Raw genomic sequence first — 25,248 nt, forward strand, 5'->3', positions numbered from 1 at the left:
TCTTTATTTTTATATAGCACTAACATATTTCGCAGCGCTTTACATACATCAGCAATGCTATCACCATTGGGGCTCACAATCTAAATTCCCTTTCTGTATGTCTTTGGAGTGAGGGAAGAAACAGGAGAACCCGGAGGAAATCCACATAAACACATGGTAGAGCATTCAAACTCCTTGCAGATGTTGTCCTTGGTGGGATTTGAACCCAGGACCCCAGCGCTGCAAGACTACGGTAACTACTGAGCCACCGTGCCGCCCATTGCAATAAAGAGTTCAACACCGATTCATACAGACTATTTTCCTCTAGATTCCTAGCTGGCTTCCACTAACCGGACCACGCTGCTACAATTCACTAACAACGCCTGAGTTACACCCTAATTCAGAGGAACAACTCTACTACAGCAGCGAGGAGGAAATCTGTTACTCTCTGCTCGGTCCCAATGTAGCTGAGCTGAGGTTCCCGTGTTTCATTCTTCCATGAGGTTAAGGTTTCCATCCTTTTTCGGGGCTGGAGCAGGCGTAGTCTCGCTTTCTATGCTGAGGGGTTACTGACTCCACCGTGTTGCGTTTCTCTCTCTATGGTTTACAGGTACTGGAAGCTCTGCTATGCAACCCTTTCTCTCTCACACGGTCCTGCTAGTCAATACCCCGGTAGTCAGGCACAGTGTTCTGCCTCTCGGCCGCTGATCTGAGTAGTCTCGTAATCTCAGACACCCCTTCCGGTCTTAGCGCCATAAGCTAGCATACTCACTCTCCTCACTTCTGGCTCTTCATCTCTTTCCCTGCTCCCCACACTCAACAACAACTCTGCCTAAACCAACACACAACCAATTGCAGGGGAGTTGGACTAGTCCACGTGTACCCAGATGGGAGGGGAGCATTGTCTCTTACAGTCAGTGTAATTCAATGCTTTGCAGGGGCTGACCCCTACAGTTATATATTTAGTTTTCTCTTTTGGCCTTCTTTAAATAATTTTAGTATGAGACTAGATGGGATCAAAAATGGAGCAAACAAGAGAAAATCCCTAAAATGTAGACTTTATTAATATACTTTAAAAATGGAAGAAGTATAGATGGGTGGACCCATGGATATTCTGGGTCACCGGATCCGCACGAACATACAAGTCAATGGGGACAAGAGGTTATGTTCTGTAAAATGGTGTTATTAGGGGCTAGGGGGCTATAAAAGTAACAAAATAGGGGTAAGAGCAGGACAGTTATACATGCCAAGTTTCCGGGAAGATATCACTACATTCAGACTCTTTTAAGTTTCATGAATATTTACTTCTTCCCCCATCCACCCTCTGTACCAGTGTCTGTGAGGGGTAGAAAACTGCTGTACATGCCCCCCACCCACTGTGTCGGTGTCTGTGATTGGTTGCAGTTTGCTGTATGGCAATATAAAAATAAGTAAATAATTTTTAGAAAAAATGGAGTGGGCTCCCTCCTTAATTTTGATAACCAGTACGGTTACAACAGACAGCAATGGGCTGCAACCCTCAAGTGTCAGCTTTACCGTGGCTTGTTATCAAAAATAGAGGGAATCCCAAATGCTTTTTTTAATTATTTAAGCAAATGGAAAAAAACGGCATGGGTTCCCCCCATTTTTGATAACCAGCCAATGTAAAGCTGACAGCTGGGGCCTCATATTATCAAGCTGGGATGAGCCATGGTTATTGGCCCCTCGAAGCCTGAAAAAAGCAGCTCAAAGCCGCCACAGAATTAGCATATCTATTAGATGCGCTAATTCTAGCTCTGTAACCGGCTCATCCCAATTACCCTTGTGCGGTAGCAATCAGGGTAATATATGGGGTTGATGTCAGCTGTGATTTGTCAAATATCACAGCTGCCATCAAGCCCTAGATTAGTAATGGGAAGGCATCCATGAGACACCCCCATTACTAACCATGTCAGTCAAAAGAAATAAACACACATAGAAAAATCCTTTCTTTGAAATAAAAAATACACACCCTCTTTCAGCCCTTTATTAACCCCAAAACCACCCATGCACTGAAGACAGAAGGGAAGCCCCAAAGTGTCAACTCCTGTGACCTGACTACCAGATTACTGGACTGAATACAGCAGAGAAAAAGTGGCACAGACCCAATACTTTTTTTAAAAAATAAATAATAAAATAAGGGTCAGCGCTAGACCCAATGTTGCAATGGTTCTGCAGCTAATTTTTCTAGGCTAAAAACCCTTTAATGCCTAGAAATAAATTCATCTGTATAATATAGAATTACCTATATGTAAAAATTTGCGCTGAACCACTACAATACATTGAGGAATGTTTTATTTTGTTTTATTCTCCACTCACACCAAAAAAAATATATATAGAACCTCTACTAAAACATCACATAACATAAAGGACAAATATACAAGTACTTGATTATAATTTAGAACTACTGAATATAAATCTCAAGAAAGGGTTTTATATGAATCTTTACAAAATACACAAAAGCCCATAATACAGATGAATAATAATTTGTGTTACTACACCAGAGTCCTCAAATGTCACTTTGAGTCACGCACTTCACATAAGCTGCAGTTGTCTTTATAGGGTTAAATATTAACACCACATCTAGCGCATTACCAGTATTTTGTAAAGATTCATATAAAACCCTTTCTTGAGATTTATATTCAGTAGTTTTAAATTATAATCAAGTACTTGTATATTTGTCCTTTATGCTATATGATGTTTTAGTAGAGGTTCTATATATATACGTTTTTTTAAAAAATGTCTTTGTTTATTTATTTTGACTTACAGACATAGACACCTCCTCATTATTAATCTAAAGCTAGATGGAAGCTGTAATTTTTGACAAATTACAGCTGACATCAACCCCATATATTACTCTGATTGCCACACCAGGGCAATCCAATGGATGCGACAATGTTGGGCGGCTATGGGCTGCTTTTTTTGCTTTTTCAGGCTCAGAGGGTCCAAATAACCATGGCTCTTCCCACCCTGATAATACCAACCCCCAGCTGTCAGCTATACATTGGCTGGTTATAAAAATGGGGGATATTTCTTTGTTTCCTATGGTGGACTCGCTGTAATGGAATTGTTCTACTATATTCATATGGATCTTTCAGAAAAATGAGGGAACCTAAAATTAAATTTGTTTTTAATGCTTTAATGCATCTAAAATGAAAAATGAAGCACATAGCTAGTAAAGCGAGGTCCAATATTGGAAAAAAAAGTATAACAATAGGATCAGACTACACAGACTTTGTTGTCTGTAACCATTGAAAGGCATATGTTTGCAATGGTGATGTAGACACAAAATTATGGGCTATTTTAATCAGTAACATTTTAACATTGCTTTTCATATCCTGGTGCACTGGAGCAATAAAAAAAAACCTGGCTGTGCATAAATGCATAAATACATAACTATTAAAAGGGGATAATAGTGATTGACTGTTCTTTTCTTTCAGCCACTATATGGTTAAGTTTTGAGTTTCATAAAGTTTGCTTCTTCAGTCTTTTTAGATCTTTAATACAGATGTTTCTATGATTATTAAGGTACGTCTATCAGCATTTCATAAGTTTTTAAACTTTTCTTGACAAATACATCAATTTTATTCAAAGTCTCAAATTTATTTACAGTGTTGTCATTTATTTTTTAAAATGTCTGCAATTAGCCCTGGCATGCTGGATATCAGCTTCTGAGCCAAATCCTAATTATCTAACTGTTTCTTGCCTAATCAGTGCTTAGAGTTTATCACAGTTTTTGTTTGTTCACACACTTTTTGATGATTGACCACATATTCTCTATGGGATTAAAGGGGTGGTTGACTGCTTATTTTTCCAAGCCACATCGATATAATGTTGAGAAACAAGGCTTCTCTGATATATCTTGTGTTGCCAAGAGTGCCTGTGAGCGGCGCTATTGCGGTCAGCTCATCCCCTTCTTGTGACTCCCCCTGGGATCCATGACCTCTGATGTCCCGTGATGTCACACCAACTTCCAGTTGACCTGACATCACTGCGGCCGGCCCCAGTCCTCTTGAACGACAGCCTGTCACAGCCCAGCATCGCTCCTGCTTTCGGCACTCTGCAGTAAAGGAGAGAGCAGGGAGATGCTGGGCTGTGACGAGCGGTGAATCTCCGCTCAAAGCCCAGTGACTCAGGAAGACTGAGGCCGGCCGCAGTGATGTCAGGTCAACTGGAAGTTGACCTGACATCACTGGATCCCAGAGGTCACAGAGCCCGGGGTTCACGAGAAGGGAATGAGCGGACTGCAGTAGCACCACTCACAGGCACTATTACCAACACAACCAACACAAGGTATTTGAGAGAAGCCTTGTTTCTCAACATTATATTGGTGTGGCTTGGCAAAATAAGTAGTGAACCCCCTCTTTAAGATATGGGGAGTTTCCTGGACGTGAACCCAAAATTTCAAGCATGGAAGGACGTATTGCAAAGTGTTTTAAAATAAGGGTGAACCCCATGAAAAATGAGTCTTTGGACAAATTTGAGTCTTTGATGTATTTGGCAAAAAAAGTTTAAAAACACTGAAGCTGCAAACTTTGTGAAAACCAAACTTTGAGTCAGTCTCAAATCTTTTGGCCACGACTTTAGTAAGAAACTGGAGTACATTGTGGAATTTCGGGATGAGATCAAACACAAGTGGCCATATTGCTAAATGCCAGTAGCTCAGTATGTTCAGTCAGGGAAATTAATCATCACTGCTGGAATACATAAGTTTGTGACCGTAGAGGATGGTATTTTATGATTACTGTCTAGTGATTAATCTAGATGTTCTGTGCCCATATTCCTTGGCCCTTTATGCCTGTTTTCTTCTAGAGAATGGATGTTGAGGAAGAAAATGGTTTCTGTGAGATTATTAATATACTTTCTTGCTCAGTTGGTTAATTAATATTCTCTCATTTGCATATCTCTCTTTTTCTCTGTCTTGCCTGGAGTTGTCATTTCTAAACATATGATCATAATAAACGATCTCGCTCTGTTTTTCCACCAGTGGCTGTCAGCAAAATTAATCTCCTGCTCCACACTCAGAAACCAATGTACCCTCTACCATATCACAGCTTTTACAGAAAGCTCAGATCCCAGCTTGTGACGTGCTTGATGTGGCGTGCCAATTTTCACTCACTAGATAGCGGGTTTTTACATCATACAAGAATGTAAGAACTAGGAAGGTTACGGCAAAATAGGTTTAATTACATTTCATCCTATTTTCTATATAGTAATTCTGGTGTAATGCAGCTTTTTTTTTCTACGCTTCCCTTGACTTGTAAAAACCATAACGCATGGAGAATTAAATAATTGTTATTGTTAAATTATTATAATATTTTTGCTGTGTAGAAATCTGGTAAATGCAGATTTAGCATTGAGTTCAATTTTAAAGGCACGTCAACTTGTGGACAGTACGTCTAAGTGCACAGTATGGGGGGACAATATGAGAGGGACACTATATAGAGAGCGGCAGTGTGGAGGGGCAATGTGAAGGCAAAGTATTGAGAGGAACAACATGGGGGACAGTGTGGAGTTTAGTACAGCATGAAGGGGACAATATGAGGGAATAGTGTGAAAAGGAGGCACAATATGGGAAGTGGGCAACGTGGGAGGAATACAGTGAGGGAGATACTATAGAGAGATCATAATATGGGGAGTACAGGGTGAGGGAACAATGGGGCGGGAACAGTAGCGTAACATTCACAGTCGCAGAGAGTCTTACCATGATCGGGACAATGCGGGAACAGGGCCCGTGGACAACAATGCCTAGTTCAGCTGGATGTGCATCCGAGGATGCAAATTCAACTAAAATGTATTGCAGCACAGAGACCCACCAGGTCCAGCACTGCAATACATGCCTTCAATTAGACGTTAGATGGCAATTAGATGCGCCATCTAACATGTCAAGGATTACCACATCTGCATTTATGTTAGCAGCATTAAACCTTGGTATCTAAAGGACCCCATCGCTGTCATTTTGGTTCTCGTGTGTAGGAGGAATACAGTTTGAGATACTATGGAGAGTGGGCAACATGGGAGGAATACAGTGTGAGGAGATACTATGGAGAGATGATAACATGGGGAGGAGTACTGGGTGAGGGAACAATAGGAAGTGAACAGTAGCGTAACATGCATGGTTACAGAGAGTGTTACCATGATCGGGACAATGCGGGAACAGGTTCCTTGGACAACACTGCGTAGTTCAGCTGGATGTGCATCCAAGGATGTAAATTCAGCTGAAATATATTGCAGCACAGAGACCTACCAGGTCCCTGCACTGCAATTCATTCTGCAAATTTGATTATAGATAGCAATTAGATGTGCCATCTAACATGTGAATGATTATCACATCTGCATTTATGTTAGGAGCATTAAAATTTTGCATCTAAAGGACCCCGCCGCTGCCGTTTTGGCTCTCGTGTGTAGGAGGAATGCAGTTTGAGATACTATGGAGAGATGATAACATGGGGAGTAGAGTGTGTGGGAACAATGGGAAGAGAACAGAAGTGTAGCGTTCACTGTCGCAGAGAGTGCAACCTAATTGGCACAATGCGGGAACAGGCCCCATGGCCAACAGTGCCTAGTTCAGCTGGATGTGTGTCCAAGGATGCGAATTCAGCTTGAAATGTAGTGCAGCACAGAGACCCACCAGGTCCCTGTTCTGCAATACATTGCGCCAATTAGATTATAGATGGCAATTAGTTGTGCCATCTAACATGTCAAGGATTATCAAATCTGTATTTATGTTAGCAGCATTAAACCTTTGTATCTAAAGGATCCGGTCACTGCTGTCTTGCCTAGTGTGTGGGGCGAATAAAGTTTGAGATACTATGGAGAGATAATAATATGGGGAGAAGAGGGTAAGGGAAGAGTGGCGTAATATTCACGGTTGCCAAGAGTGGACCATGATCGGGACAATGTGGGAGCAGGGTCCGTGGACAACAGTGTCTAGTTCAGCTGGATGTGCATCCGAGGACGCAAATTCAGCTAAAATGTATTGCAGCACAGAGACTTACCAGGTCCCTGCACTGCAATACATGCCTCCAATTAGATGTTAGATGACAATTAAGCCTGCTTTACACACTTCAATAGATCTTTCAATCCGTCGTCGGGGTCAAGTTGTAAGTGACGCACATCCGGCATCGTTCGTGATGTATTTGCGTGTGAAACCTACATGCGATCGATATTGAACGAAAATACGGTGATCGCATACACGTCGTTTATTCCTCATACATGGGACGTTTGGTAGTACGAAACTAGTGAATTGTAACGTGTGACATCCCTCATACGATTTTGTTGTCTGATGCTATGTGCGCAGGTGTGCGCTCTGCACCGCAGCTTAACAAAGGTCTGCTTCAGAGCGCAGCTGAAAAGCTGCGTTCTGAAGCGCCTCACAATGTCTGTCATGCACTAATCTCTGTCAGTCCGTCACTATCTCTGTTCCTCACTCTCTGTCCATGTCAGTCTATCCCCCTCTCTCATATACTCACCGATCCCCGATCCCCGGCGCTGCACGGCATTCACACTGCTCCGGCGGCTTTTACTGTTTTGAAAAAGCCGGCCGCCCATTAAACAATCTCCTATTCCCTGCTTTCCCCGCCCACCGGCGCCTATGATTGGTTACAGTGAGACACGCCCCCACGCTGAGTGACAGGTGTCACACTGCACCCAATCACAGCAGCCGGTGGGCGTGTCTATACTGTGTAGTGAAATAAATAATTAAATAATTAAAAAAAACGGCGTGCGGTCCCCCCCCAATTTTAAAACCAGCCAGATAAAGCCATACGGCTGAAGGCTGGTATTCTCAGGATGGGGAGCTCCACGTTATGGGGAGCCCCCCACCCTAACAATATCAGCCAACAGCCGCCCAGAATTGCCGCATACATTATATGCGGCAGTTCTGGGACTGTACCCGGTTCTTCCCGATTTGCCCTGGTGCGTTGGCAAATCGGGGTAATAAGGAGTTATTGGCAGCCCATAGCTGCCAATAAGTCCTAGATTAATCATGTCAGGCGTCTATGAGACACCCTCCATGATTAATCTGTAAATTACAGTAAATAAACACACACACATGAAAAAATCATTTATTAGAAATAAAACACACAAACACATTCCCTGGTTCACCACTTTAATCTGCCCCAAAAAGCCCTCCTTGTCCGGCGTAATCCAGGATGATCCAGCGTCGTATCCAGCGCTGCTGCATGGAGGTGACCGGAGCTGCAGCAGACACAGCCGCTCCGGTCACCTCCACGCAGCTAATGAAGACAGACGCGCTATCGGCTGAGCTGTCAGTGAGGTTACCCGCTGTCACTGGATCCAGCGGTGGATGCAGCGGTGGCCAAGGGTAACCTCAGTGACAGCAGCTGATCGCGCGGCTGTCTTCATTACCTGCGTGGAGGTGACCGGAGCGGCTGTGTCTGCTGCAGCTCCGGTCACCTCCATGCAGCAGCGCTGGATGCGACGCTGGAGGACTGTGGAGTACGCCGGACATGGAGGGCTTTTTGGGGCAGATTAAAGTGGTGAACCAGGGTATATGTGTGTGTGTTTTATTTCTAATAAAGGATTTTTTCGGGCGTGTGTTTATTTACTGTAATTTACAGATTAATCATGGAGGGTGTCTCATAGACGCCTGACATGATTAATCTAGGACTTATTGGCAGCTATGGGCTGCCAATACCTCCTTATTACCCCGATTTGCCAACGCACCAGGGTAAATCGGGAAGAGCCGGGTACAGTCCCAGAACTGCCGCATATAATGTATGCGACAATTCTGGGCGGCTGCTGACTGATATTGTTAGGGTGGGGGGCTCCCCATAACGTGGAGCTCCCCATCCTGAGAATACCAGCCTTCAGCCGTATGGCTTTATCTGGCTGGTTTTAAAATTGGGGGGGACCGCACGCCGTTTTTTTTAATTATTTAATTATTTATTTCACTACACAGTATAGACACGCCCACCGGCTGCTGTGATTGGGTGCAGTGTGACACCTGTCACTCAGCGTGGGGGCGTGTCTCACTGTAACCAATCATAGGCACCGGTGGGCGGGGAAAGCAGGGAATAGGAGATTGTTTAATGGGCGGCCGGCTTTTTCAAAACAGTAAAAGCCGCCGCAGCAGTGTGAATGCCGTGCAGTGCCGGACATCGGGTATTGGTGAGTATACGAGAGAGGGCTGCTCAATTCACTTACTCAGGAGATTAGCGGTCATCGGTGAGTCCTTCACAGGTGACCGCTAATCAGGACGCGACACAGACAGAGCCGCAGCATGACCATGAAGTCGGGTGAAGTTCACCCGAGTTCATTCTGATCGTGCGGCTCTGTCTGTGTCTGCTGTGAACTACCATTCACCGCTGCTACATGGCTGTCTGTGTCTGCTGTTAGCGGCCATGTAGCAGAGCTGAATGGCAGATGCCATAGTAAAAACGCATCCCTACACATTACACACGCTTGGCAAGTCAATAAATAAAAAAAAAAGGGTGCCCAATGCATACGTCACAGAACACATGATCTAAAGGATCGCACATAACATTGATCAATTTAACATAGACTACTAACGCACGTGTGACAGCAAATGAACGACCTACGTGCAATCTCATTAGATCGCATATGCGACCTGGGCGTGTCACATCGCATACGAGATCGCATACCTAATTGTAAGGTGTAAAGCTGGCTTTAGATGCGCCATCTAACATGTCAAGGATTATCAGATCTACATTTATGTTAGGAGCCTTGGTATCTAAAGCTGGGGTCACACTAAACGACAGCGACAACGACGTCGCTGTTACGTCACCATTTTCTGTGACGTAGCAGCGACCTTGTAAGTCGCTGTTATGATCGCTGCTTAGCTGTCAAACACAGCAGCCGAAGCAGCGATCATAACGACACGCGTCGCTGTGCTGCAACATGTGCAGGGAGCCGCGCACACTGAGCGCTGGCTCCCTGCTCTCCTAGCTACAGTACACATCGGGTTAATTACACAATGTGTACTGCAGCTACATGTGCAGAGAGCAGGGAGCCGCGCACACTGCTTAGCGCTGGCTCCTTGCTCTCCTAGCTACAGTACATATCGGGTTAATTACACGATGTGTACTGCAGCTACATGTCACAGTGCAGAGAGCAGGAGCCGCGCACACTGCTTAGCGCTGGCTCCTTGCTCTCCTTGCTACAGTACACATCGGGTTAATTACACGATGTGTACTGCAGCTACATGTGCAGAGAGCAGGAGCCGGCGCTGGCAGCAAGAGCGGCGGAGGCTGGTAACGAAGGTAAATATCGGGTAACCACCTTGGTTACCCGATGTTTACCTTGGTTACAGCTTACCGCAGCTGCCAGATGCCGGGTCCTGCTCCCTGCTCGCTTCATTTCGTCGCTCTCTCGCTGTCACACACAGCGATCTGTGCGTCACAGCGGGAGAGCGACGACCAAAAAATGAAGCTGGACATTCAGCAACGAGCGGCGACCTCACAGTAGGGGCCAGGTCGTTGCTGGATGTCACACACAGCGACAGCGATGGGACATCGCTGCAACGTCACAGAAAATGGTGACGTAGCAGCGACGTCGTTGTCGCTGTGTGTGACACCACCTTAAAGGAAACCAACGCTGCCTTTTTGGCTTTCGTGTGCCAAAAGCTGAGCTTTATAGGTGGCCTTAATTAATTATTTACACTACCTTTCTGTGCTATTGCAGCTTATAGTATAAGCAATTGGACAATTACAGGTTCAAGTCTAAGGGGACAAAAAATATTTAGAAAAAAATAAACAGAAATTGAAACCACCCTCTTCTCCCTCATTAAAAATAAAGACGTTAAAAATATGAACATATTTGGTATTGCCGCATCCTTAAAAGTGTGGCCTATGAAATTATCAAAATATAATGTCAAGAAACCTGTATGGTATGGAGAATAAAAATGTGGGGGGGTTTTGTCACCTCACTTCTCTAAACAAATGTAATAAAAAGTGATCAAAACAATGAATGTATCCCTATTTTGTGTGAATAAAAAATGGCACCTCACCACGCAAATTACAGGTTTACTGCACTACAGAGAGAAGCATCATTTCAATTTTTGCCTCTGACAAAAGGCGTAAAACTGGATGTGGTTCTGGTATTAAAAATACGCAAAACAGCTCACCAAAATTGCCGTAGGCCTATACTGTTACACCTCAATCTTATTCAAGGCACTCAGAAGATTTACTCACCAATTCTGCATGAAAAAAAGATGCGTCTTGTTCTAGCGTATCCCGTATTATGGAAATAGTCTTTGCTAGCGGAGAATAAAGTACTCGCGGAAGCACCATATGGTGTCATTCTGAATGCTAATGGCTCTTTTATTAAGAAACTATAGGAGCCTAAGCATTGAGTCTGTGCAGATGTCTTTGATGTATCCATAGACCCGTGGCTGCATGGAGAGAACTTACAAAGTTTTTAATTTAATTATAAAATTTCTTTGTTTTTTGTTTTTTTTGTTGCAGCAACACTAAATATACCATTTTGGTATACAGTTTAGATAAACTTAGATTGATTTCAATTATGCACCTAGGCCTTAACATACTTTTAATTGTTTTTTTTCTAATATGACTTAATCTAAGAGACTGGATGCTGTGAATTAAGCCCTGATGAAAACATTTGTAAACTTTATAAATTAATTTTGATTTTTGTGAATATTTTTTTACTTGCCTTTTATACAACATACGCAGCTACCTATGCAATTTTCAAGAAAGGATTTGTTCTTTCTATGAGCCTGACAACCAACTCTGTAGTTTTTCTAAAGAACTTTACATACTCTAAAACATCTTTGAAGTGGTCATCTGAAATTGCAGAGAAAATAATCTTTTTTAAAGAACCTCTTAAAGAAGACGATCAGTTTACATAGCTTAAAAGTGGGCTAAAAACGGATCACAATTAATATCTAGCAGATTAAAATCTAATGTAGAAATGTAAGGCTAAAGAGGGCTTTACACGCAACGACATCGCTAACGAGATATCGTTGGGGGTCACGGAATTCGTGATGCACATCCGGCCTCGTTAGCGACGTCGTTGCATGTGAAACATACGAACGACCGCTATCAAAATTACTCACCTAATCGTTGATCGGTGACACATTCTAATCCCAAATGTCGTTGCTGTTGCAGGACGTAGGTTGTTCGTCGTTTTTGAGGCAGCACATATCACTACGTGTGACACCCCAGGAACGAGGAACAACAATGTACCTGCGTCCTCCGGCAACGAGGTAGGCGTGTCTTTCTTTTGGCTGCTCTCCGCCCCTCCGCTTCTATTGGATGGCTGCTGTGTGACATCGCTGTGAAGCCGCACAAACCACCCCCTTAGAAAGGAGGCGGTTCGCCGGCCACAGCGACGTCGCTAGGCAGGTAAGTATGTGTGACGGGGACTAACGATATTGTGCACCACAGGCAGCAATTTGCCCGTGACGCACAACCGACGGGGGCAGGTGCGATCGGCAGCGACATCGCTAGCGATGTCGTTGTGTGTAAAGTGGCCTTAAGTTCTCAAGTCCAGTAATCATCCGTTAGAGTGTATCCATTGGCAAAAAATGGTGCAAGCACAACCTTCTTGTCCATTTTGAAAAATGGATTTTTGCAATGTTAAAAAACGGATCCTGCAAAAATCTATTTTTTCAAAACAGACAACAAAGTTGTATTTGCAGAACTTTTTTCCTACGTATCTGCTGAATCCATTCTAACAGATGATTACTGGACATGTGAACTTGGCCTTAACTTCTTTAGGTTTTCACACTTTTTTAACTCAGCTATTAGACCCTACTACTGCAAAAGGGTTCCGGTTTTGGAAAACCCTTGTCATCTAGGCGCAAAGTATTATTAAATGGGCGTTAACTACTTAGCTTTACTAGCCACATCGATATAACAATCCGAAACAAGGTTTTTCTCAAATACCTTATATTGGCAATAGTGTCTCTGAGCGGCACTATTGCAAATTGCTCATCCTCATTGCATGACCCCCAGGCTCTGTGACATCTGAAATCCGATGATGGCTTGTCAACTTTCAGTTGACCCAGCATCGCTAAGGTGGGCTCCAGTGTCCATGAGTGACTGGGCAGTGGGTGGAGTTTCACCACTTGTCACAGCCCAGAGTCACAGCCCAAAGTCACAGCGCAGCATCTTGCGCCCTCCCTCCTTCGCTGTAGAGCACAAGTTGGAGTGATGCTGGTCTGTGATGTGCGTCGAAACTTCACCCACAGCACAATTACTCACGGAGACTGAGGCCTACCTCAGCGATGTCAGGTCAACTGGAAGTTGATGTGACATCATTGGATCTCAGAGGTCACAGATCCCAGGTGTCATGCGATGGGGATGACCAGAACGCAATAGCGCCGCTCAGAGGCACTATTGCCAACACAAGGTATTTGAGAGAAGCCTTGTTTCTGAATGTTATATCGATGTGGCCATTGTTTTTTATTGTCTGTGGTGCTGATGTCATATTGACAGCACTGAAGCCAGAAACTAAGCTCAGCGGTCATGCCATCAACTCGGCTAGGGCACCTAAGCTCACTTATTAGCCTAAAGGGGGCTTTACACGCTACGACATCGTTAATGCGAACTCGTTGGGGTCACGGAATTGGTGACGCACATCCGGCCGCATTAGCGATGCCGTTGCGTGTGACACCTATGAGCGATTTTGCATCGTTGCAAAAACGTGCAAAATCGCTCATCGGTGACATGGGGGTCCATTCTCAAAAATCGTTACTTCAGCAGTAACGAGGTTGTTCCTCGTTCCTGCGGCAGCACACATCGCTCCGTGTGACACCGCAGGAACGAGGAAGCGCTCCTTACCTGCCTCCCGGCCACAATGCGGAAGGAAGGAGATGGGCGGGATGTTACATCCCGCTCATCTCCGCCCCTCCTTTTCTATTGGGCGGCCGCTCAGTGACGTCGCTGTGACGCCGCACGGACCGCCCCCTTAGAAAGGAAGGCGGTTCGCCGGTCACAGCGACGTCGCCGGGCAGGTAAGTATGTGTGACGGGTCTGGGCGATGTTGTGCGGCACGGGCAGCGATTTGCCCGTGTCGCACAGCAGATGGGGGCGGGTACCCACAATAGCGATATCGGGACCGATATCGCAGTGTGTAAAGCCCGCTTAAGTGTTGTCGACGTGACCTCAGCTCTGCAGACAATAACAGAGATTGAGGGAAACGGTAAAGACCCAGCACTGGACCAAGAGAGGGTGAGTAGAGCGCAGTTTGTTTGTTTTTAAAAATCAAACTGTGCCTGAGAGCATGGGTTTTCAGAAATGAAAAATCACATTTAAAGGGCTCATATAATATACATTTGACCCTTTAAAATGCCACTGACTGTAGTATTTTTATGGTGGAGAAAGCCTTTCAATTTGTGAACACTTACTTTACCCAGTAGAGTTAATAACAAAAAATCCCAAATCCCATTTCACAGTGATATATTCATTAAATATTGTTCTTGTGTATTAATTATTGATTATCTAGACTTTATTTTTCCCCCATAGGCTGAATGTTGGAAAGAGTGACATTCTCACTTTTTATGATGGTGATGACTTGACAGCTCGTGTTCTAGGTCGATACACAGGAACACACAATCGCTTCAAAATCTATACATCAATGGCGGATGTCATCATCCAGTTCCAGACAGATCCCGGCAGTAATGTGTTTGGCTATCAGCAAGGTTTCATCATTAATTTTTTCGGTGAGTTGTTGGTTGAAGACAACCTGTAAGAAATAATGTGTTGTGAGCTTAGCAATAACCAATATGTCTGCAGAAGATACGAAGCACTTATGTCTTAATGCTAAACTAAATTTCCAACACGATATATATATATATATATATATCACAAAAGTGAGTACACCCTTCACATTTTTTTAAATATTTTACTATATCTTTTCATGGGACAACACTGAAGATATGACACTTTGATACAATGTAAAGTAGTTAGTGTACAGTTTGTATAACAGTGTAAATTTGGGGTGACCTCTAAATAATTCAACACACGGCCACTAATGTATGAACCACTGGCAACAAAAGTGAGTGCACCCCTAAGTGAAAATGCTCAAATTGTGCCCAATTAGCAATTCTCCCTGCCCAGTGTCATGAGACACATTAGTGTTACAAGGTGTCAGGTGTGAATGAGGAGCAGGTGTGTTACATTTGGTGTTATCACTCACTGGTTATACTGGTCACTGGAAGTTCAAAATGACATCTCATGGCAAAGAATTCTCTAAGGATTTGAAAAGAAAAAGTCTTGTTTCTCTACATAAAGATGGCCTAGGCTATAGAAAGATTACCAACACCCTGAAATTGAGCTGCAGCATGGTGGCAAACACCATACAGCGATTTAACAAGACAGGATCCACTCAGAACAGGCCTGCTCATGGTCGACCAAAGACATTGTGTGCTCAGAGTCATATCCAGAGCTTGTCTCTAGATGAATGAGTGCTGCCAGCATTACTACAGAGGTTAAAAGGGTGGGAGGCCAGCCTAACAGTGCTCAGACCATACGCCGAACACTGCATCAAGCCTCTTCTAAAAATGATGCACAAGAAATGCAATAAACATTTTCTGAAGATGAGCAGACTAAGGAGATGGATTACTGGAATCATGTCCTGTAGTCAGCTGGTGTCAAGCGTGTGTGGCGGCACCTAGGTGAAGAGTACAAAAAAAGTGTGTCTTGCCTACAGTCACATATTGTGGTGGGAATGTCATGATTTGGGGCTGCATGAGAGCTGCCAGCTGCAGGGAGCTACAGTTCATTGAGGGAACCATGAATGTCAACATGTACTGTGACATACTGAAACAAACTATTATCCCCTCCCTTTGGAAACTGGACTTCAGGGCAGTATTCCAACATAACAACCTCAAACACACCACCAAGATGACCCCAGCCTTACTAAAGTAACTGAGGAAAAAAGGTGCTGGACTGGTCAAGCACGTTTCCATTGAGCATCTCTGGGGCATCTTCAAATGGAAGGTGGAGGAGCACAAGATATCTAACATCCAGTGCTTTTTTTATGGCGTACCGTAAAATCTGAAGAGCGCTGAGGGCCAGCACCTCTGGCTCTGTCCACATGGCTAATTTGTAAACTATACAAATTAGCCATGTGTGGAACGGAGGCACAAGCAGAGCAACTACTGGAGCTGCAGGACCTGCGATGATGTCACGTACATATGATTCGGTTGGGCGGAGCCGTGAAGTTTTGCCCAGCGGGAAAGAAGCTGGTGAAGATGGAGGAGTGCAGCGTATGTGAGAGAGGGGTGCAGAGGGCAGCAGGCTGTGCAGGGGGAAGAAGGATGCAGGGGGGATAGAGTGAGATCAAGGGTATGGAGAATTGAGAGATGAGGGGGATGGAGGATGGAGAGATCAGGGGGATTGAGGATGGAAGGAGCAGGGGGATGGAGGATGGAGAGACCAGGGGGATGGAGAAAGGAGGGAGCAGGGGGATGGAGGATGGAGGGAACAGGGGGATGGAGAATGGAGGGAGCAAGGTTCATTGAGTTTTGTTTCGTCAAACTTGTCTTAGATGGATAAAATAACGCACTATTTCTCGGTCGGTGCAGCTCCACCACGCAAAAGACCCCGAACAGACGTGGAGACACAAATCAGATGATAGTTGAAGAACTGGTGGCCACATTCTGCTCTATCGAACCCTGCATCAGCTAGTGTTAATGATCCTGATAAATTTGGTTGAAATTTGGCGTTTCTTATAGAATACAGCCTAGGTAAGTCGAAAACCATATTTTGCAAGTGAAAAAAATGATTATACAGTATTAGTCATTTTTTATTTTTCTTTTGAAATCTGAATTACATCGTTTTTGATTGAAATTAGCGTACAGATTACAAAACTGAATAATGAGAAACAGGGCAACCCCGTCCATTGAACTAGTTGAGCAGTTTGCTCAGGCGGCACTATATTCAGGGGGGCGGTAATGCAGCCGTGGGGCGGAGCTGTATGGGGACTGCCGTGTTCCGCCGCCCAATGCCTCAACAGGTAAACTGTGCACAGGATCTCCCAGCCGCCCGACAGCATGACAGCACTCCCTCCCCGCTCCTCAATTTCGGCCACCGGCTGACAGATCTCCTCCCCCGCTCCTCAATCTCAGCCGCCGGCGCCTGACAGCGTTCCCCCACCCCCACGCTCCTCAACTCAGAGATGCGTAACGGCAAATATTTTATAACAAAAAAAGCGCTGCTAACATCCAACAGCTCTGTGATGTCATCATGGAGGATGGAAGAGGATTCAGCGGCTCCTGTGAAGCTCTAGTGAACTCCATGTCCAAGATAGTTAAGGCCGTGCTTGAAAATAATGGTGGCAAAACAAAATATTAACACTTTGGGCACAATTTTGCCATTTTCACCTACTGGTGTACTCACTTTTGTTGCCAGCGTTGAATTATTTAGAGGGTACACATAATTTATGAATTTACACTGTTATACAAGCTGTACACTGACTACTTTACATTGTATTAAAATGTCATATTTTCAGTGTTGTCCCATGAAAAGTTACAATGAAATACTCATTTTTGTAATATACTGTGTGTGCATATATATGTGTGTGTGTGTGTGTGTGTGTGTGTGAGGTGTGTGTGTGTGTGTGTGCGTGCTTGTATATACTGTGTGTATGTATATATATATATATATATATATATATATATATATACATATATATATATATGTATATATATATATATATATATATACACACTACAGTTCAAAAGTTTGGTCACCCAGACACTTTTGTCTTTTCCATGAAGAATGATACTTTTATTTATCAAATGAGTTGCATAATGAATAGAAAATGCAGTCCAGACATTGACTAGGTTAGAAATAATGATTTTTACTTGCACTTTACTTGCAGCAATTCCAGCTTTGCAGACCTTTGGCATTCCAGCTTTTAATTTGCTGAGGTAGCCCCTCCCACAAGTTGGATTGCCTTGATGGGCACTTTTTGCGTACCATACGGTCAAGTTGCCTCCACAACAGCTCAATAGGGTTGAGATCTGGCGACTTGGCTGGCCACTCCATTACAGATAGAATACCAGCTGCCTGCTTCTTCCCTAAATAGCTCATGCATATTTTGGAGGTGTGCGTTGGGTCATTGTCCTGTAGTAGGATGAAATTGACTCGAATCAGGTGCTGTCAACAGGGTATGGCATGGCGTTGCAAAATGGACTTACAGCCTTCCTTGTTCAAAATCCCTTTTACATTGTACAAATCTCCCACTTTACCAGCACCAAAGGAACTCCAGACCATGACATTACCTCCACCATGCTTGACAGATGGTGTCAGGCACTCTTCTAGCATCTTTTAACTTGTTCTGCGTCTCACAAATGTTCTTCTGTGTGATCCAAACACCTGAAACTTCGATTCGTCTGTAAATGACACTTTTTACCAATCTTCCTCTGTCCAATGTCTGTGTTCTTTTGCCTATATTAATCTTTTCCTTTTATTAGCCAATCTCATATATGGCTTTTTCTTTGCCACTCTGCCCTGAAGGCCAGCATCCTGGAGTTGCCTCTTCACTGTAGATGTTGACACTGGCATTTTGCAGGTGCTATTTAATGAAGCTGCCAGTTGAGGACCTGTGAGGCTTCGAATTCTCAAACTAGAGACTCTAATGTACTTGTGTTGTTGCTCAGTTGTGCAGTGCGGCCTCCCATTTCTTTCTACTCTGTTTAGAGCCTGTTTGTCCTCTCCTCTGAAGGAAGTAATACACACCATTGTAGGAAATCTTCAGTTTCTTGGCAATATCCTTCATTTCTAAGAACAAGAATAGACTGTCAAGTTTCACATGAAAGTTCTCTTTTTCTGGCCATTTTGATAGTTTAATGGAACCAACAAATGTAATGCTCCAGATTTTCAACTTGCTCAAAGGAAGGTCAGTTTTCAGCTTTGCTTTCATACTTGTACAAGGGTTTTCAAGAGATTTCTAAACATCCATTAGCCTTCTAACACAGTTAGGAAATACAATGTACCATTAAAACACTGGAGTGGTGGTTGTTGGAATTGGGCCTCTATACACCTATGTAGATATTGCATTAAAAACCAGACGTTTGAATCTAGAATAGTCATTTACCACATTAACAATGTATAGAGTATATTTCTGTTCAAGTTAATGGTAGCTTCATTGAAAAAAATATGATTTCCTTTCAAAAATAAGGAAATATCTAAGTGACCCTAAACTTTTGTACTGTAGTGTGTGTGTATATATATATATATATATATATATATATGTGTGTGTATATACTGTGTATATATATATATACACACATATATACACTGTCTGTATATATATATATTACACTGACGGGCAAAAGGGTAGCAATGATTTGAACTTTTGAATTTCAGGCTCCATATCCCAACGTCCACTACCTTAATTTTATAGACAAACATTTTGGCTAAATGATACATAAATGTGGTTGGCTTGCAACTATTGAGCATATGATTAGTTATGCAGCTTTTTTTCATTTCACTGCATTGTTACTGTTTTGCACCTAAGATTTGAAATGTTTATTATTTGTTAGTATTTTGTTAGTATTTTAAAACCTTTGGCTTTCACCACTGCCTGAATCCTTCTGTGTATGCTCTCCATCAAATCCAAGACCATGTCTCTTCTACACATTAAAAAGTTGGTCATACTGGTCAACTCACTTGAATATGTATACAACTTTTTTTTTAATTTACCCACGAGTATTCAATTGGGTTGAGTTCTGGGGACTTTGGGGGCCAATCCAGCACCTCCTGTTCTTTGTCCTTGAACCATTTCTTCTCCAATCTTGACGTATGCTTCAGGTCGTTGTCCTGCTGGAACATTACGTCGTACTTTTCATACATAATATTCAAGTGTACAAAATATCTTATCTTGTAGGATACTCACATATGGTATATCTCAGCATTGATACTGATCAAGTATACAACGCCTTTGGCTATGAAACAACCCCATATCATCAGGCTTCCTTCATCGAACTTAATAGTGCCTTCAATTTTTCGGTCCGTTAACCACTTTTTCACTTTTTTCTTCCAGAATGTTTGCACCCATGAGAGCTTAGTCTATTTTTGTCTCATTGCTCCATATCACTTATTCCAGTCCAGATTTGTGTAACATGTGTCACATGGTGCTTGCATGGACGTCTGTGATCTCACTATTACAAAGCATACGAGCAACCTCCACTATCGTGTTTTTCACGCCAGAACTGATAGACCTTGGGATGAGTCGATTGTTAATTCTGATATTTTGTCTGGATAGCCACCTCTTAGTTTTTGAATGGATGAACTTCATTTCATATTCTTCCAGCTCTCATGGCCTCACATGATGCAGTTTGGCAATTTTCTTGGCTGAGAGACCGCTATTGATGAGCTGGATGATGCTGTTTCCCTTTTCTTGGGAAATCTTCTTCATGGCTGCACCTCAATGCGAACCAGCAACCTTTTTCTTGGGAATCAATCTAATAACACACTCAACTGTCGGGGAATATGAGAACAGGTTGCAATTTGTAGTATACTGGGGAAAAAAATATTTTTCCACCACCGGACGCAACACAGTAACAATGCAGTTACAGGACAAGAATGTGTATAATTAATTATATGCTAAATAGTTGCAAGTCAAATTTATGTATGAGATAGCCAAGATGATTGTCTATGAAATGAAGGTAGTCTTACATTTGAAGTTGTAGTTGATGGTGAGATATTGAGCCTGGAAGTCAAAAGTTCAAGACATTTTTACCCTTTTGCTCGTCAGTGTAAATGTATATAGAAAACTTAGATCTGTTCAGTTTTGTGATCTTGCTGTGTTTGTAGAGGTACCAAGGAATGATACATGTCCGGAATTGCCCGAAATTCCCAATGGCTGGAAAACTACTTCTCAGTCGGAGCTTGTCCATGGCACCGTCGTAACCTACCAGTGTTATCCAGGATATGAGATTGCAGGAGCTGAGCTTCTGATGTGTCAGTGGGACCTTACATGGAGTGGAGACCTTCCATCATGTGAAAGGGGTAAGACATATGACTAATATATTGCTCTGTGGCTACATTGCAGATTTTACTGTTCTTGAGATTACCAATCCTATATCATATCATATATAATATAAACTGTATAATAATAGAGCATCCATGGACAGAGTTTCCTGATGCCAATCTACTTAGCAGGTCCAAGGAGAAGTCTTGCCTTCTCTCTTTAAACCCTACACAGAAATCTAAACTTATACCAGTATTTCCTAGGTTAAGTCCACAGAGTGGCCCCTGGCTACTGGAGTGAGCAAGCAAAGTTCAGTCAACAAGCTGGTTCAAAACCAGAAAGGCCAGATAATGAACAAAGTCAGAAGTCAAGAACGAGGCTAAGAGGTAGATAATGTCAAAACGAGGAGAACAGAGTCAAAGACAGAATTGTAAGGCAATCAAAGGGTTAAGCTACTCAACAACAGGTATCAAATAAGCTAGGGTAGGTAGCAAGCTATGAAAGAGAAACGGACCAAGATGAGCATTGAAAATTGGCAACTCCTAGCTAACTGGTGGGAGTTTAAATAGGGTGTGGTCCTGTCCAAATTACAAGGCAGAGAGTTAATTACATCTGCTGACTAGCCGTTGTTGTGCAGAAACACACAGACTCCGTTACAAAGGGTGACGATTGGATATAAAATATTATGATATCAATTGTCACCCGAAGTCCGCTGGGCAGATGACAAAGCCACTACCGGACTAGTGGACGGCTACAGCAACTAAGGAAAACTCAAATGTGAATGAAGGGGATGTTAAAGAGCACACCCCAACATATAGCGTGTCCCTGTTAGCTTTATAGGTACACAGGTATTGGTCATGTGTGAAGGGACACATCAGACCGAGCAGTAACCCAGTTCGCATCACTGGGAAACAGAGGACTGGTACATACACACATCTGCCACTGACACTGCAGACTACCAGTCACGTGCGTAAGGGCATGTCAGACCATGTGGGCCACCCAGCTAGCATTAACGGATGCCCGAGGACTGATAGGACATAGACTGACCCTCACCATGCCAAGACACAAGTGTACTGACATACGAATACTTGGTACCGGCGCCTAGCCCTGATACACACACACACACACACACACACGAGTCTGCCGCAAGCTCTGCAGACTACCGGTCACGTGCGTAGGGGGCACGTCAGACCGAGTGGGACACCCAGTTAGCGTCACTGGGCATCCGAGGACTGGTAGGATAGGAGCTGACCCTAACCGTGCTGCGTTTCCAGAGAATTGTGGCATCCGGGACTGATGCCCTAGCCCTGCCTACCACTGTCCTAACCACACACAGTCCTGCCACTGACTCTGCAGGATAAGATGGCGCTGGAATCCACACACACACACATGTAGTACAGTCTGCTGACTGAGCTGCTGTCATAGAGAATAACACTCACGCCCCCATTGGGCGTAGTGAAGGACCTTTTATAGCTGCCTCCCTGGCCCAGGCCACATGGCATGTGGTAATGGCGCCGGTTACGGCCATCCCACGGCCACCGCATCACCACTAACATCACCGCGAGCCAATCAGTGGCCGCCACGTCAGCGATGACATCACGCACATGCGCGATAGCAGTAATCCCGCACTTAATGCCTGTAGAGGCTGTGGGAACCCACACATGCGCGGTAGCGCTAAATGAGCACCTAGGCTCAGGATGGTACATGTCTGTCGCCCGGGGACCAGGGGTACTCAGATCCGGGCCACGGGGTCACTTCTGCGGGTATCACGATGGCGTGACCCGGTCTGTGATCCTAGGCTCCACAGTAAAAGGGGATTTGGTAAGGGAGATTGTCCGTGACGCCACCCACGGTTGTGGTGAGATTGGAACACCACCGCTGCTCTGGACAGGGATCCCAGGAGTGATGGTATGGAGCAGCTAGATGTTAGTTCTCCCCTCTGTGGGTAGAGGGTTGGTTGTCCCGGGGCCCGGTGAGGTAGGTGGATGGCTAGCAGGCGGGTTACGGGGCCTGGTGAGGTGCAGGGTCGCGGGGGCAGCGCGGTGCCGCACGGCACGGTGGTACTCACTCAGCCGGTAATGATGATGACACAGTTCTCAGTAAAACACACGGCTGGATGGACGGGTCCCACAGACGGCTGCGGATGTTGTTTCTCCCCTGACCCAGTTTGGTGGTATAAGTCCTTTCTTTCACCTCCGTGCACACTCCTCCTGCGTTCTGGCTTCCAGCTGGCTCCCCGGTTCAGTACCGGTGGGCCACCACCCAGCCCCGGCTACCTACGGTTCCACCAACTGTCTCCCCGGCTCCCTGCAGACGGCCTGACTTTCTGTACGAGGGCTCTAGGCTCCAACCTAGGCCCCTGGCTATGTCTGCCTCTCTGCAGACCTCCTCTCTCTTCCTCTGCCTGAACTTGACTGGGCTTGTTTCCTGCCTCGGCCAGCCAAACTCCTGGGTGGGCGTCTCCATCTCCTAACTCCGCCCACCTGGTGTGTCTGTCTGAGCCCGAGGAAGAAAGCAGGTCACTTTGGGGATGTCTGCTGTGAACTGCTGGGGGTGGGGGTGTGTGTGTTGTTATCTGTGGCCCCTGGCTTGTCCAGGGCGCCACATTCCCCCTTAGCAAAATGCAGACCGTCCGCGGGCTGCCCGTCCATCACCGGTTTTATTTTTCTTTTAACTGTAAAAAGAATAAAACATTTTAAACATTTTCACACATGCATTTTCAATCTTCCCACAACGGGATGCACATTACTTCAACGTTGCAACAACAATTAACACTTTTAATAATGGCAACGTAACGGGTCCTTTAGTCACCCACCCAAACAACCTGGCCCTGATGCTGCCCCTAAAAAATGGGCAGCACCCCTTGACCCCAGTCCAGAACCAGGCTGCCCAGATAGTTAACGGGATGGGTGCTTCGCTGCCGTTGCAGCCGGGCGGACTGCCGGAGCCGTCGTCATCTCCGTCGCGGCCGGGCGGACTGCCGGGGCCATCGTCATCGGCGGTGCGGCTGGGATGGAAGCCGGGACCGGTGGCAGGGCGGTGACGATGGTAAGACCTGGGCCCTCCCTCACAGACGCTGCGAGCTCCGCTACCGGTGACAGGGGTAACGGGTCGGTCGGGGCGTTGGCCGCGGGCACGAGCACCGAGGTTTCAGCGGTGCCGGACGGACGGGACATCTCGCGCAGCGGCGTTCCAGGAACCAAACACTGGCAGAGTCCTGGCGTCCCTGCTTCCACAGCCGCGGTTCACATGCGGCCGGACGCCATCCCGTCCCCCTTAGTCTCTTTTTAGCACTTCCTTCTTCAGGGGGCGGGGCTCCACTTTCGCGCCTTTCCTGCTCGGGGAAGACGCTCGAGCGGGAAATTTTTCGCGCCCAAGATGGCGACTTTGCAAACTTTTCGGCCGGACAGCTCCGGCGGTAACAAGGCGCACCTCTACCCAACGGCAGAGCGGTAAGATCCTGTTCGTGACGCCAAATGTCTCGCCCGGGGACCAGGGGTACTCAGATCCGGGCCACGGGGTCACTTCTGCGGGTATCACGATGGCGTGACCCGGTCTGTGATCCCAGGCTCCACAGTAAAAGGGGATTTGGTAAGGGAGATTGTCCGTGACGCCACCCACGGTTGTGGTGAGATTGGAACACCACCGCTGCTCTGGACGGGGATCCCGGGAGTGATGGTATGGAGCAGCTAGATGTTAGTTCTCCCCTCCGTGGGTAGGGGGTTGGTTGTCCCGGGGCCCGGTGAGGTAGGTGGATGGGTAGCAGGCGGGTTACGGGGCCTGGTGAGGTGCAGGGTCACGGGGGCAGCGCGGTGCCGCACGGCACGGTGGTACTCACTCAGCCGGTAATGATGATGACACAGTTCTCAGTAAAACACACGGCTGGATGGACGGGTCCCACAGACGGCTGCGGATGTTGTTTCTCCCCTGACCCAGTTTGGTGGTATAAGTCCTTTCTTTCACTTACGTGCACACTCCTCCTGCGTTCTGGCTTCCAGCTGGCTCCCCGGTTCAGTACCGGTGGGCCACCGCCCAGCCCCGGCTACCTACGGTTCCACCAACTGTCTCCCCGGCTTCCTGCAGACGGCCACTACCGCCTGCTTGACTTTCTGTACGAGGGCCCTAGGCTCCAACCTAGGCCCCTGGCTATGTCTGCCTCTCTGCAGACCTCCTCTCTCTTCCTCTGCCTGAACTTGACTGGGCTTGTTTCCTGCCTCGGCCAGCCAAACTCCTGGGTGGGCGTCTCCATCTCCTAACTCCGCCCACCTGGTGTGTCTGTCTGAGCTCGAGGAAGAAAGCAGGTCACTTTGGGGATGTCTGCTGTGA

At 45.4% G+C, this 25,248-nt stretch overlaps 1 protein-coding gene across 2 annotated transcripts in view; it reads left to right on the top strand.

Annotated features, from left to right (window-relative positions):
• SEZ6 (seizure related 6 homolog) overlaps positions 1-25,248 on the top strand; it is a 978,507-nt gene that overhangs the window by 879,579 nt on the left and 73,680 nt on the right. For both annotated transcript variants that reach the window (XM_075335249.1, XM_075335250.1), the window contains exons 10-11: positions 14,466-14,662; positions 20,766-20,960. In XM_075335249.1, the coding sequence (XP_075191364.1) occupies positions 14,466-14,662; positions 20,766-20,960 (392 nt within the window). The remainder of the gene's footprint in view (positions 1-14,465; positions 14,663-20,765; positions 20,961-25,248) is intronic.

Source organism: Anomaloglossus baeobatrachus, chromosome 2, assembly GCF_048569485.1.
Source record: "Anomaloglossus baeobatrachus isolate aAnoBae1 chromosome 2, aAnoBae1.hap1, whole genome shotgun sequence".
NCBI lineage: Eukaryota > Metazoa > Chordata > Amphibia > Anura > Aromobatidae > Anomaloglossus > Anomaloglossus baeobatrachus.